The 15,942-nt window shown below is 36.1% G+C and overlaps 1 protein-coding gene across 13 annotated transcripts in view; it reads left to right on the top strand.

Annotated features, from left to right (window-relative positions):
- CDIN1 (CDAN1 interacting nuclease 1) overlaps positions 1–15,942 on the top strand; it is a 245,976-nt gene that overhangs the window by 64,486 nt on the left and 165,548 nt on the right. For all 13 annotated transcript variants that reach the window (XM_060294484.1, XM_030844132.2, XM_060294480.1 and 10 more), the window contains exons 4-5: positions 2,246–2,306; positions 5,663–5,735. In XM_060294484.1, the coding sequence (XP_060150467.1) occupies positions 2,246–2,306; positions 5,663–5,735 (134 nt within the window). The remainder of the gene's footprint in view (positions 1–2,245; positions 2,307–5,662; positions 5,736–15,942) is intronic.

Below are 15,942 nucleotides of genomic sequence, written 5' to 3'. Positions count from 1 at the left end.
CGGTCATTACCAGGATTGTGATTGATGCAGCATTTATATGAAACCATATAATTTGGACTCAGAATGATAGTTTCCGGGCACAGGCAGTGATCTGGGGTCTAGCTGTTCTCTTTCATTCTTTCCAAATTAACCCCTGAGAAGAGGTTCTGCTCTGGTCTCACAAGAGCCTTTCCCAGTCCTCAGATAGCCCAGGCACATTCCTGACATTTGCACTTACTGTTCTCTTGCTGGGAATGTTCTTCCTCTCTTGGCTGGCTGCTTTCCTTCTTGTGGGTTTCTACTTCAGTGTCACTTCCTTAGAGAGGGGCTTCCTGACCAACCCATCTAATTTATATTATATTGTAGCATATGTCATTACTTTATATATTTATTTCTCTTTTTCTTCTCTGTCTCTTCACTGTTATATGATCTCTGAGATGGCAGAAACCAAAGAAGTTTTGTTCCCTTCTGCTTCTTCAGAACCTGGAATAAGGCCTGACAACTAGTTAGCTCTCAAAAATACTTGTGGGATAAATGAATGTTAAGTAGAGAGTTGTAAAGATATACTATTATCAATATTGGCTTAAATACCCTGACCCGGAATCAGAATGCTTAATGCATGTGCGCTCTGGTTCGTTGCTCCGACTTGACGAAACTGATTGTTCCTTGAGCAGACCTATCAGTGCAATGGAAGCTCTGTAAGTTGACATGAAGGTCTTAGCTGACCTATTTCCCAGGGATCTTTCTCTAAACCACACTTGTCTTGTTTGTTTTTATTTTGTTGTTCCCTTGCTCCTGAAATGAAAGTACTTATTTCCCAGTTAGATTCCTAAACAATTTATTTAAGAAAGGGCCAATAGATGAAAATGGATGTATTAGAATTACTTTGAAGTTATAATGATCCTGAGACTTTCCCCACCTTAAATAATTTGATTTTATTCCACTTCATTTATTGGAAATCATACATCTTTATAAGCATACCTGTGAAATTAATTCAGTTTTTGCTTCTGGCCGTTACAGGGAAGACCTCACCTGTTTACTTTGATTTTTACTATCAAACAAATGTTGTTAGTTTATTCAATCAAACAGTATACTATAGAGAAAATGTTCATACTTAATTTTATTTTCTTGCCTAAAATGGCTTTTTAAAATTATTTAATTACTCATTTATTAGAGAAAAAAATATGTATTCAGTATTACAATATAATCACCTATTATAAGCCAAGAACCGTGCTAGGCATAATAAATTGAATAAAATGAAATTCTTCTACCTTCATGAGGCTTTCAGCCTTACAGTCGGGATGGGTTTGAGGTAGACAAGTAACTCAGCAGATACAGTGTTCTGGGCTAAGTGATGGAGAGATGAACAAGGTGCTCCTGGATTGCACATGAGGGATACTTAATGTTCTCCCAGGTCATGGTGGATGAAAAAGGCAACATACAATCTGAATCAGGAGTTACCCAGGTGAAGGGCTGGAGTGGGGAACAGTGACTAGAGATGAGGCTGGCTGAAGAGAGTAGGTAGGAACCAGATTATGAAGATCCTTACGAGAATGTTTAAGTGGTTATAATTTAATCTTGAGATTTAATGTGGGGTTTTTGAAGTGTTTTAAGGAGGAGAATGGTATGTTCAGGTCTTTGTTCTAAAACAAATCACTCTGGCTTCCATATCTGGGATGAATTTGGGGAGTTGTTTGTTTGTTTGTTTTGCAGGGTTAGGGGATGAGGAGAGCTGGAGGTTATGACAGAAATCCAGAGCAGATAAGATGATGGCTTGTATTACCTATTAAAGGTGTGCTGACCCACTGATGAAAAGTCTGTTCCATATTTTTCCTAATAAGGTGTCAACCAATCCTATGAACTAAAAGTAAATTAAAAAGTGATATGCTTGCATGGATGCGTTTTTCAGGAGTAAACTTATTTCCTTCCCATGAGTGGCTGTGGTATAGATAAAGCCAGGGTGATAGGGATAGTTCTTTTCAAAATCACCTCTGTGTTCACTTACATGTTAGGAGGTGAACACAAGGGAGACCTGTGTACTCAGACGTCCTTTCCCCAACTTCAGTTAGTTAGTTGCCAGTGGTTTTGAGGTAAGTTGTTTTTTGTTATTCTTTTCCCTTCAGTGCTTTCCTATGACAGTAGCATACTTTAACTAGCGTTAAGCGTGGCATTTGCCCAGGAGAAACATGTACACACAGGGGATGCTGACAAGTCTATGCTGGCCTTTTCTTGTCACTGCATTACCACTTGGCTTTGTCTTGTCTAGGTATCTGAATGGAGTGGGGAAAAATGGAGCTGCCCCAGTACTCCTGGAGCTAGCCAATGAGGTAAAGTTATTGTTATTATTTTATTTAAACTTACATAAAACCTAAGGGGCCTATCTAGAGTAGCTTTGCTTAGAATTATAATTAACCTTAAAAAAAAGAAAGATTTTGAAATGCAAAGCAGATAAAACATTTTATCTTAGATGCAGTAGACATTTAAATTGCTCCCTGGTCTCTTTGTACTTTTAATAATTGGACCAAGAACTTATTAATAAATCAGTTAACATAATTAGTCTACTTCTTTTAAAGCACATGTGTAAACAGCTTCTTGGTTTCTTATTTTGTGGGAAATTTCAACCAAACAGCTCAGGACATGCTCTTCTTTAGATGTGTTGTTTTAATTTAGTGTGAGACATACCTGTGTCAAGTACAGAGATGTATGCCAAGAAAATCTATGCTGTCATAAAAGTGAAGAGAGAAATTGTGTACCTAAAGACGTAACATTTACTTGATTCATTTGTTGTTGTTGGCAAACTTATTATAATAAAAGATACGTGCCTTCTAGAAAAGCCTTTCTTTATATGAAGAAGCATACTCTTCTTATTAACACCAAGCATGAAGTGATTTGTTGAACTTATCTGTTAACTCTTATCTGCTTCTGTTTGGGGAAACAATAATAGTCTCACATTTAAAAAAGGAAACCCCAAAGACTTCCCATGAATGAAGAAGCTGTAAAAAGTTCATAATAGTTGCAGAGAGCATACAGAAAAAATAAAATATTTAATTCCGAAACTTTAAAATATTTATCCACTGTAATAAGAGCAATACAATATTTAGTCTGACTTGGAACTGCTTATGCAAACCTCATAGGGATGGAATGAAATGTACACTATTTTTGTGTTGCATTATAATGGAAAACATAGAAGCAAGGCAGAAAATGTATATTTGCATTAAAGATGACTAGGTGCTGTGAGCATTAAGTGTTGCAGTAGCAGCGAGTTCTCCATGTTATATTAGCAAGGAAGGATGGCTTCTCTCACAGCTTCTGTCTGCTGTGCACCACTACAGTCAGCCAATGAGTAATTACCTATAAGTTACTAGGAGGTTTTAATAGTCTAGGCAATGTCTGCACAATCTGATGGGATAGTTAACATATAGAATGAATTTCTCTCCTCCTAGCAAAACATCTATTGATATTTTATTCTTTTTTTTTTTTTAATTTCTAGAGCAAGGTGGTTTTTAAGTGTCTCCAGACTTCATTATTAGTCGATTCTATTAGCAACTTGAAGTATCTGAGCTATAACTAATTCAGAATGTAGTGATTGTCCTTTATGAGAAAGAAGAGTGTTCTTTATGAAAAAAAAAAGTGTTCTTGATACAGCATCTAGAAAGAGTGTGATGCAAATGTGGTAGCCATTTTTATAGATGATATTGGTGGCGTAAGTTTTATATAGTAGCAATTTATATTCATTTGAATTTTTAATGGATATTTCTGTTGAGCTTAGCTTATTTAGCTGACCTCAACTTCCATCCTCTGGTAATATGGAAAATTTTAACCGACTGACACATTTTCTCCTATATCAATAAACCTGTTATTTACCATGAATATATAGTAGTGTTTAATCAAAGAAAAGAAATAGTTATTTAAAGATGTTTTCTCTCCTTTGGCTGCAGATTAGTACAGAGATAATAGCACCTTCTGAGAGATTGCTAATGCATTAGGGAAATTTGGGAACGACTGGTACCAGATTATGGCTTTTCTAAACAACCAAGCTGCCATTTTTATATGATAGTTAATACCTAAATGACATATGCTTGCATCTGGTGACAATTGATGTGATGGTAATGCTTTATGAGTCACTATATATTTAATCAGTGAAAACTGTAAAAATTGATGAGAAATATATAACATTGATATATTACAGTGTGTAGCAGCTCTCTTAGATAAGAACAAATTTGATTTGGAGGGTAGGGACTCTGTGTGGTCGTCATTGATTTATAAATATCTTAATACTAATTTTCCTATTTCAAGGCTAAAAATGAACATTTTAGGAAATCTTGCTTTGTTAGTAATAATAAGATCAGTCATTCTGTTCTCTCCACACAAATATTTTCAAGTGAGATTTGAAGCACTATGAATTTTACTTACATGCTAAATTCTGACATGAAGCATGATGGCCCTATTTCAGAGAAAGATGGACACATGATTAATATGAAAATTAAGGAGATGCAAGTACCTGAACTAATAAGGTAGTCCTTATTCAGGCTGGACTACCTTCAGTAATTTCACCATTTTTCATGTGTCAGCTCTGATGTGGGTTACTAGGAATAAGCAGCTTCGTGGAAAGCATTTCTTTCTACTTGGTGAATTTAAGGGCATCTGAGTACATACATATTTGAAAAAACTGTTCATACAAATGAAGCCAGCCTTTTTGTCTAGTTACTAAATCAAGATAAAATTTTGGTATGAGTACAGGACTTGAAAACCTGTCAAGAAAAAGTCATGGTGATAATATATGAGGAACATTTGCTGTCTTACACCTAAGATAAAAGACTTGTTTTAAGGGAGCATTATTACTCCAGAAAAACACACACCTATTTGTTGGTGAAATTAAATCAGTGGTTAATAAGGGACCTGAGAACCAAAAAGAAGACAGTAGGTTTCTGAAAGAGTAGATGCATTTTTTATTAAAATGACTGTTAGATTGAGTATTCCCTATTTTCTGTTTGAGCTTTTATAAAAAAAGTTACCTCCTTGGCTTCTGTACTAGCCTAAGTAACATTTCAGATAAACCTAAGGATGGTGATCTTACAGTGCAGGTATTATTATTATTGTTTTTATTATTAATATCTCCGTAATCTAGCTATTTTATTCTATTAAACAAGATATTTTATATGTAAGGACCTTACCAAAATTTCAGTCAAGTCTTTAAAGATAAAAAACCTAAAATCAGTAAAATCCATATTTTTAATGGCTAAGGACGTTTAATTTAGTTTCTGAAAACAGTCGCTAACAAAAGGGATATTTATTTGAAACTGCATTCAAAACAATGTAAATACAGACAGTTGGAAAGAAAAAAGGATAGTTAGAATAAAAAAATAATATTGGCCTATCAATGGAAAAAATTGAGAAAAGCCCGTTTTACAGTTTTAGATGAATATGTACTATTTTTAAGTTGTTCCATTCTTTTTCTCCAATATTATATTCAACAATTTGCCCTATTTATTCTTTTCAGCAGCATAGATCATACTTGTTATAATTTTGTTATGATAGAAGCCACCAAGAGTAGGAAAGATTTTAATGAATGGTGCTTGTTGTGGTTGATTAAAATTGACTTCCTCTTCAGTATTGACAAAATATCGGAATATCAACTGCTTGCACAACTTGAGTTTTAATTTTCTATTTCTGTTTTGTGAAGGTGGACTACGCACCCTCATTAATGGCTCGGATTATACTGGAAAGGTTTCTACAGGAGCACGAGGAAGCTCCACGTGAGTTACCTTTTTTCTAATAGTACTCTTTTCCTCCCTTCCCCCAATTTAAAAATAATTTACGCAGCATTTCAAGTCACTTAATGAGAGCCAGATTCCAAAATGGCTATCATGAGCAGTTAATGACAATTAAACGCAATATAAAGGACCACCCGCAACTTAAATACTCTTCAGAATAATGCTTTCTTCTTTGTCTAAATTCTACATTCACCTCTCCATTCAGCAAAATAGACAATGTGTATCAAACTCAAAAATTGATTCATCTTTCATATATAGAACAAGATACATCATTTAAAAAACCACTGTCAGGGAACTGGCTCTAAAAGAAACATTCATCCTTTTTATTTTAATTCAGCAAGACTGGAGAAATACTACTTCCAAATGCAAAAGTGAATTTCACTGGTCTTCGTACAAGAAAATAAAAAATAAAAAAAGTAAAGAATAGAGCTACAGGAGGAGGTTCAAGCCTAAATTAATTTGCCACTGAAAAAATACATTTTGTTATTTTCTCTGTGTCAACTGCATGATTAAAACCGGCTGTTAAGTGAGCTCTGGGGATGTGCTCGTAAAAGATTTATGAGTAATATTCAATGTGATATTCAAAGTGAGTCATGAATATCAGGATAATTGCTCTCAGTGCTGGCTCTTTTACTAGGCAGGAGTTTGTCAACTGCCCCATAAATATTTGCCTAGTCTCATGTAAAAAAGACAATTTCATCTTCTGCATTTTTATTACCTAGTGTAATGTTTACCTTTGAGGCTTAGCTGTGGTAGAATAGGTAAAGAGCTTTGGAATATGCTTTATGCATATAATCTTCCCTGTTTGAAAGTAGAAGATAATACCTACTAAAATATCATTCAGTAGTACATGTTGGATTTTTATTTTTTTATTTTTTGTCAGGGACTTCTCCTTTGATTTTTCTTTGAATCTGCAGTTATCAGTGACTGGTGGCCCAGTTACCTTGTGAAGGTTTCGTTTGAATGAATTAAGTACTTCCCCTAAAAATTCAATATCATTTCAATAGACGTAGCCTCTAAAGTAACCTGCAGTGATGCTTCATGAGGAAATCACATGATGTCAGAATGGTATGGTTTCGATTTAATCAAGAAAGAGATTAAAGTGGATGTGTGTTATTTTCAACTTCGCTGCAGCACCGCCATTTGTCAAAGTCAACCTTCTGATTGCTTTGGACCTACTGCTATCCAGGTCTTGTCAAAATAGTAGTCAGCATAGTCAGAAGCAGGTAGACCGGCCTATAAAGAACAGTAGCCCACACAGTAAAACAGAATTCATTGACTTGTGAATTATGAAGTTAATAGGTTGATCATAAATTTTGTAGCCGTTAATTTATCTTTATAACACTAGCACATCTTCAGTACATTCTTCTTTTTATTTTGTACCATTTTACATAGTAGAGTTAAATAGTACTGAATATAATTTTGATGTATACTGTATATCAGAATTCCTATAATTCCAATGCTAGGATTAAATGTTTTGCATGAATACACTGGAGAAGGACATGAGCATTTTTAGAAACATATCAAGGAAAGGGTATTTCAAGAATGTGGCTTCTTGGAAAGGAGGCAAATGTAAATATTGTATGCTTGAATTACACTATGATTATGTATAATCAAATAACTCTATTTTGAGGCTTTTTCTTTTAAAATTGGTTGGGTTAATGGCTGTTTTACTGTGAGTTGTCAGATTTTTTTTTTCCTTTAAGTAAAATCGTGACAGATATTTCATGTTATTTTTAATCATCATACTAGGCTATTGTGAAGCCACCTTTTTAACTCCATACTTGCCAATAGGCTGACGGCCAGTCAAGAAAGCTATTTAAATATTCTTCTGGACAGAAAATCATCTTTTAAATCTTTTTATGATTAATGACAAACCATTATGAGAGGTTTATCATTTTAAAAAGTAACAGAAAATGTTAAAATTATTGCCAGATTGTAGAATTCATTCAGTTTGCTGATGACGCTGGGTTGTCTTGCTTTCTTTTCTTTGTCTTTCTCATCCCTCTTCCTTCCTTTCTTCCTTTTTTTCCCCCCCTTAAAGTAAAGAGCTTTAAGATACTGTGGCTTATATTCTGACACTTTCTTCCCCTTCACAGCAGCGACCTGGCTGGCCTTTGGCAATGAAATTCAATGCACATGGCTCCGCAGTCAAATCATCAAATTTCCCTGTGTGTATATTAGAGTTTTGTACTGTGTTTCCATTATGAAACAATGCGGGGATAATTGTCTTTGGTAGCAATTAGCTAACAGGTTTGTTCAGTGCTGTTGGCACAGGCATCCGTCATCCCCTTCCCTGAGCACACTTTTTGTCTAGTGTGGACTACGGGGATCAATAGAATTCTATATAGGGGAAATCACCTCGGCTTTAATGAGCTGCAAGTCTCAGTCAGTCTTGGTTTGTATTTTTAATTTTTTCCTCTTAAAATTAGAAATCAGGGGGAAAAATCCTATTCCTTTGAGAGTGGAGAGTACTGTGTACGTACTGTTGCTTCCACTGGATCGATGCTCGGTTTTAAATTGGTTTTTCCTTCTATAAAAAAGTATAGTTAATAGCATGGGACACATAAGTCGTGTGATTTCAGTAACATATTTTTTAAATATCTACTCTTAAGGAGTGCTGTTGGGATTTTTGTGGGATAATTTTTAGAGTATGATATGTATGTTCTGCTCAGCATCTCAGTAGTTAAAAAGAGACCTGAGTGGCACTTTGATAACAAACAGTTTCATAGTACTAATTTTGTGGTTGCCCCTGGTTAAGTCATGTTTTACAGTCTTTTAGGATACTTTGATGTTGTGCTGTTGCTTACCCTCCCAACAAAACTAACATATTGATAGGATAGGTATTATGGAGACTGAGTTCCAGAAAGGATAAGTGACTTGGCCATGATCCTATAGTTATTACTACATAAAGCTGACCCTAGAGCCCAGATTCCAAAATACCGTTGTTCAATTATATTGAATTGAGTCGTTTTTCTTCCTTCCAACTTAGTTTAGTGAAATTTACTCACGTTGTGCCATTTTCTTTTCCCCCTAAAATCCTTACGGACTCTAAAGTCAGTTTGTTCAGAGGGAGAATAGTAGTAAGCATTTCTTTGGTTTTCTGTGGCCTCCAAATAGCCCAGGTGAGGTAAAGGAGGCCAATTTACAGGTGAGGAAACAGACTCTGCAGAGTTTGTAAACAGAACTGGCATTAAAGTGCGTGGTGGTCTATGGTGGTGCCGGTACCTGAATCCAAGACTTCCTGCTCCTAGTCAACAGCTCTTTTTACTGCATTAGGGTGAATTAAGTAGCAGTTAGGATAATTTTGGAGGAAATGCTGTCAGAATAGGATTGCAGGTTTTCCTGTCACAGTACAGACCTGAGCGAAAGCAGGAGATGAAGCGCTCTTTACTCTCATGCCATCATGTCGAGTGATTGAGCCCTACCCCATTCAGTAGTCTTTCTTCCTAGCATGGGATATTACCAACAGCATTTTTTTTTTTTTTGCGGTGCGCAGGCCTCTCACTGCTGCAGCCTTTCCCGCCGCGGAGCACAGGCTCCGGACACGCAGGCTCAGCGGCCATGGCTCACGGGCCCAGCAGCTCTGCGGCATGTGGGATCTTCCCGGACCAGGGCACGAACCCGTGTCCCCTGCATTGGCAGGCGGACTCTCAACCACTGCGTCACCAGGGAAGCCCCCAACAGCATTTTAATTAATAACGGGTAGCGGGTAGACTACATTTTGGGCTGGTTTCTTGGAAATGAAAGCCCTTATATTTTGAACAAATCCTGTAAATATCAACGTACATTTTTTTCCTGTTTTGTATCATGTTTTTGATTGCACCAACAGAGAGTAAAATTGGAAAGTGATGACCAGTTATAGACTGAATCGCTAAAAAAAGCCTGAATTTTAATTCCATGTTTTATAATCTATTCCTGGGGTCTCACCTTCCCATCTTAACTTGCTCAGGAAGGCTAGGGATTGTCTTTTTTTGTAATTGTTCAGTGCTCCCCAATTTTAGTGGATGTCCTGCTCCACGTTAAGTCTCAAGTATTAAATGTGTGCACGAGTGAATGAACGAGTGTCACACTAAGCACGGTGACTTTCTCCTAAGAGTCATACGACAGATAACCCTGTTTATGGAGATTTTCTTAAGTGGAGTAGATATGGAAATGAAAATATCCTTAAACAGGAGAAGACTATCTAAATGTTTACAGTCCTTCCATGAAAATCTTCCATGTGAAAGCTCTTTTTAATAGGGAGGCTGGCATTATAATAAAATTGTGAGCATATCGATGGTTCTTGAGTCTGAATATAAGGCAAATTAAAGTTTCTGAAGAACCTGTGGGAAAATGCCTCCGTTCACATTAGAAACTGATGGTTTTGTTTACTTCCTGAAGATTTTATACAGCTTTTCTTAGCTTTCTTACGTATAGCAGTATATCCTCCCTGCTTTCGGATATCCCACCATTAATAGTAATATCCTTTTAAAATAAACAATACAGTTGAATGAATTTGCAGTGAGGATGAATGTTTTGTAGAATTCCAGTTTACTGTTGGTTTTCCTAAGGGAATGTGCCTGTGATTACCCCTCCCCCCAACTGAAATAGTTTTCTCCAGTGGAATTATTAATTTTTGTTCTTGATTTCGTTAAGGTCATTAAAAAAAAAAACTGGTTTAGAGCTTTGGGCAGTGTGCCAGCCCATCAGTACACAGTATACTCATCTTTAAAGCTCTAACTTTAATAGAAGAAAGTGTAGAAAAGCATTCCGTACGTATTTGGATCTAAGTAGACTTTGAGTGGTCCCTTACTAACAATACTGGAATATTGATTTCTTTGGAATTCATGTTCTTCATTTTTCTGCAGTATGTCAAGAGCTATTTGAGTGCTGACTATGTTCTGGGCACTACGTTAGTTGCTATAGCAGGTGGAAAGAGACATAAAACTCACAGCCTTTCCATCAAAGAATTCTCAGCTTAGTGGGATGTATGAAGCATGCACATAATAATTATCATTCTACATGTGCTTTTAGAGACAAAAACATGCTGGAAGGAGTTAATGGAAAGATATGTTCTGGTTTGTAGAATTAAAGAGGCTTTATGGACTGGGGAAGTATAGCTGCAGGGGAAGATAATTGAAGACAGAGAGCTGTGTGAAGGAAGTATGAGGTCTGCTTGAGAAGAATCCAGAGTCACTAGCTGAAAGCTTGTGTGTACAGTCTTGGTGGGAATTAAAGCTGGACAGATTCAGTTAGAAACATATAATGGAAGATACTGAATTTGAGACCTAGGAGTTTATATTTAAGTTATCAGGCAATGGAAAGCCATTGATGGTTCTAAATAGCAGAGTGCCAGGATCAGAGTTTTCGGTTTTTTATGGCAGTGCTTTTCAACAAGACAGAGGTGAAAGATATCATTTGGACCGCGTGGTAACTAGGATTCCCAGCACCTTTCTGTAACTCCCCTTCCACTCTTCCACTCAAGAAAATATATTGGAATACCTTGACGAAGAGTAATATTACTATATAAATATGTAAATCAACTTTCATTTATTAAAAAAATACATTTACTTTATTAGTTATAAATTACTTGCAGTACACTTTATAATTGATCATTGACAGAGAGCTGTGTATTGTGACAGCAGTCAAGAACGAAGGTTGAGGGCTTCCCTGGTGGCGCAGTGGTTGAGAGTCCGCCTGCCAATGCAGGGAACGTGGGTTCGTGCCCCGGTCCAGGAAGATCCCACATGCCGCGGAGCGGCTGGGCCCATGAGCCATGGCCGCTGAGCCTGCGCATCCGGAGCCTGTGCTCCACTACGGGAGAGGCCACAGCAGTGAGAGGCCCGCATACAAAAAAAAAAAAAAAAAGAACGAAGGTTGATTCTTTTTCTCTCAAAAGATGAAATGCATTAGATTGTGCCTGTGCTGTTTTCTCCCATTTAGTTTTAAAGCCTCGGAGGCCAATTTTTGCCTCAATATTTAGAGTTCCTTTGAGCCTAATTAATTCATTCTTTCTACAAAAGAACTTCTGAACCTCAAATCTGCTTTTTCTTCTATAGTTGAAGTGCCCCATAATCCCGTTTTCCATGAGTAGCTAATGTCTTGTCTCCCACTGTATTTCTGCCACCCTATCTACTGGCTTAGATCTCTCTTCAGTTTTGATCCTTTTTCATGTCTTTATTTAGTTATTACCCACTTAAGGCAATTCAGGTAAGCAATAATAATAATATCTGATAGTCACATAGCACATACTGTATATGCCAGGTACTTTCTAAAAGTTTACTTAATATTGGGGTATTTAATCCTCAGAACAACTATATGAGACAAGTGGTAGTATTATTCCCATTTCCAGATGAGAAAACCGAGGCACAGAGATCTTGAGTGTCTTGCCCCAGGTTAAACAGTAATTAGTGACAATATGATTTCAGAGCCCAAGCTCTTAATGATTATGCTAAACTGCCTCCCTTGGAAAAAGTATTTTGTCACAGAACTCTGTGTTGTGAAACTTGTATAGCTAAATAGTTTTTCACATGAGTTGGAAAACTTTGAAGTCAACACTGAAGTTCACAAATGTTATAGCCTGGGCATAAACTCATCAAATTTCCCAGTTTATCCAAAAAGAGGTCTTATTTTTTCTGTAAATCTCAGACTTTTAAGTGCCTGTGTAATTCATTTACTTATGTCATATAGCACTATATGTCTTTATAAAAAGGAGTTTTAACATATAAGTGCTTAACCTTTACTTCTTAATGATGAGCTTTTAAATTGTTATTGTGCTGACATAATTAGGTGTAACACCTAAAATGCTTTGTGTGTATAGCTATAAAAAGAAAGTAATGTGATCTAGGACTGACAGTAAAGCTGTATCTAGGAAAAAATCCTATGGAAGGTTGAAATTGAATGTGGTAACTGCAATTATCTAAAAGGAAGTCTATTACCTTATGATAAAACTGTCAAAATAATGATTGGGTACTCCCACAAATTGTGCAGAGAATCAATAAAACCAATATTACGTCACGGTTTGAGAATTTAGGAATTCGACTTTCTCCTAATTCATGAGAGAATGCTAATATATTTAAGAATGAGATAATTGTACGGTGTTCTTTTCTTTTTTTTTTCCCTGCTTCATTTTGTAAGCAGCTCTTATTAGAGTAAATATTTTTGCTTGAGTAGCTTGATGAACAGTGTTCTTGGAAAATCTGAATAGTAGTTATTCATTAACCAGATAAAAATGTACAGACAGTATGAGCTACTTCCTTTTGCCTTGCAAGGACATAAAATGCAACATTTTGAGTAGATCTCCTTTGTTGATGGCAGAGAACTTCTGCTTCATTCAGGGCCCATGCAGTGACCTTTGGGATTATAGTCAATCTGTGATGTCGTTGTATATGAGCTAACCTTTGTATTTTAATGGGGATTATCAAATTATTCTTGCTAAAACTAAATTGTATGGATTGGTAAGTGATTTATCTTCTTCACTAAGCCACCTAACCTCCAAATTTTAATTTTTGTCTTCAGCCTAAGACATTTTATATAACTTACACAGGAATGAGTTTTGGTGGACTGTTTTCCTTGTCTTGGTCCATTCCCTGGTCTCACATTCATAAATATTTGTTGACTTGAAATACATATTTTGTTGATAATGTACCTACCATTTACTTGTTGAGTAAGTAACACAGGAGTATGGGGCATTTCAACTCTAGGATTGAGAGGAAATTTCGGAATTTTGCAGGTAAATCCTAAAGCATTGGAATAGAACTTTATTCTTTAAAAAAGTTTTAATATGTTTTATTTGACATAGATAAGGCACATGTTATTTTACAGTTTTATAAATGATAAACAGTGCTCAGGATAAATGACCAGCCTAGTCTATAGCTAGAGAGGGCAAGAGTTGGGGCTTGAACCCAGATCATCCAGGCCTACCTGCTCCTCTGCTTACCCTCACTGTGTGTCTAAATGCCCAAAGGAATGAACAAAAGCAGTGAGCAAGGGAAGGGACCTAGGTCTTTTGATTTCAAGTCATCTTCTTTCCATTATTTAATGAATGTGAATTAATAGCATTGTTTAGAATATTACCCAAGTGCTTAGCTTCTCTTAATGTCAGAGAAGTTTATCTCTTTTCTACCTAAATCTTATCTGTTACAGTTTGTGTATATTTCCACTTGTTGAGTTGGAATCCCAGTTTAATCCTATACTAGCTGTCACCTTGATTAACTTCTGTGGGAGCCATGGTTTGCTCTTCTTTAAAACTGGATGACAACATCTGCCTTTCAAGGTTATACAGATTAAGGATGATTTTGTAAAGTACGTAGCATGCTGCTTGGCACATATTACCACTCAAATGATAGTGACTTTTGTAGTAATAGACAGTGATATTCCTATACTTACTTGAAACATAGGAAGGAATTAATTTACCCTTCATCTTCTTTAAGTACTCTTGAAATTCCAATTCTCTGATCATTGTGGAGATCCTGAAACCTCTTGAAATACTTTCTGTGATGTTCTTTATGGGGAGAAATTCATTATCGTCTTATCAAAGCTGCATAGAATGGGAGGATGAACTCCCATCTCTTGAATTCTCTTACTAATTAACTTTATCTTGTAATAACAAAACAGCATATGGATGGTCTATCTATCTATGTGCTAAGGAAATTTAAAACCTTTTTTTTCTGCCATAATCATTCATAATTATACCTCCTCACACTTCAGGAATTCTTTTAGCCGACACTCTTTCAAAAGCAACGGGAGTTGGGTTTTTGGTGGTAATGGAAGGGTTATATTTCTCATGAGGTCATTTCTGGGGGCAGAAAGTCCACTGGAAAGCTTTTACTTTTTTAAATAAAAATTTTATTGAGATACTTTTAGATGTATAGAAAAGCTGCAAAGATAGTACATTGCATTCTCCCTGTACCTGTCCCTCAGTTTTAGTTACCCCTAACGTTGTAATTTTATATTACTGTTTTACGTTTGTCAACACAAATAATTGTCAAGTAATTGGTACATTACTATTAATCAAACTCCAGACTTTATTTTAATTTTACCACTTTTTTTAGTTAATGGCTTTTTTTTCTGGTTCAAGATCCTATGCAAGGTCCCACATTACATTTAGTTATCATGCTCCTAAATCTCTAGTATGTGACAGTTATTTAGCCTTTCCTTGTTTGTGATGACCATAATGGGTTTGAGGAATGTTGATCAGGTATTCTGTATGTCTCTCCATTTGGGTTTATCTGATGTTTTTCTCCTGATAGGACTGGATAGGTTTGGGGAAAGAATACCACGGAGGTGAAGTTCCCTTATCATCATGTCATATCAACGGGTACATGATACCGATATAACTTGTCACTAGTTATGGTAACCTAAGTCTCTTGGTTAAGGTGGTAGTTGCCAGATTTCTCCACTGTAAAGTTGCTATTTTCCCCCTTCCACACTCTGTATTCTGTAGAAGCAAGTCACTAAATCTAGCCCACACTCAAGTTGAGGGAGATTAAACTCCACCTCCTGGAAGAAGGAGTATCTAGATGTATTATTTGGAATTCTTCCGTAAAGAAGTTTTATCTCTTCTATTTATTTGTTTAATCATTTACAAAAACATATTCATATATATACACTTGTGTATATTTTAAATTTGAGTTATATTCGAAGGAGATTCGGGTGTTAAATTTGTACCACACATTCGATCATTCATCTCAGTGATGAAATTACTTAGTATCAGTCCCAAGTAAAGCCCTCTGCAGAATGACTGATAAATTTTCTTTGGTTACATACTCTCTTCTTCATAAAAAGAGGCCTGTCAATGCTATAATAAGTATCAAAAATAAATTTCCTGATCTGAATTTTCACAAATCTGTTCTATTTATGAACAAGTACCTTTTTGTTTTGTTTTTGAAAATCAACTAGTTTTGATTATTAGGGACAATGCCTTTGAAGTGAAGAAATCAAAATAAAGGTGAATTCTTTTTTAAAACCTGCATCTAATTTTGGTCTTTTCCGTGCTTCAGTCACCTCTCTTCCATAAATTATCAAAAATGCTGGTCAGTCAGAGAATACCTCTGTTTAGAAGGTATTCGGTCAGCAGAGTGTCCTATGGCCTATTTGACTTATTTGAGCTAGTGGGAACCTGCTGTTATTGCACAGGCAGCTCAGCTTGGTGCTCTGTGATGACCTAGATGGGTGGGATAGAGTGGGGGCAGTAGGAGGGAGGTCC

This window comes from Globicephala melas, chromosome 2, assembly GCF_963455315.2.
Source record: "Globicephala melas chromosome 2, mGloMel1.2, whole genome shotgun sequence".
NCBI lineage: Eukaryota > Metazoa > Chordata > Mammalia > Artiodactyla > Delphinidae > Globicephala > Globicephala melas.
The sequence above is the reverse complement of the archived record's forward strand: the minus strand, read 5'-3'. Positions and strand labels throughout refer to the sequence as shown.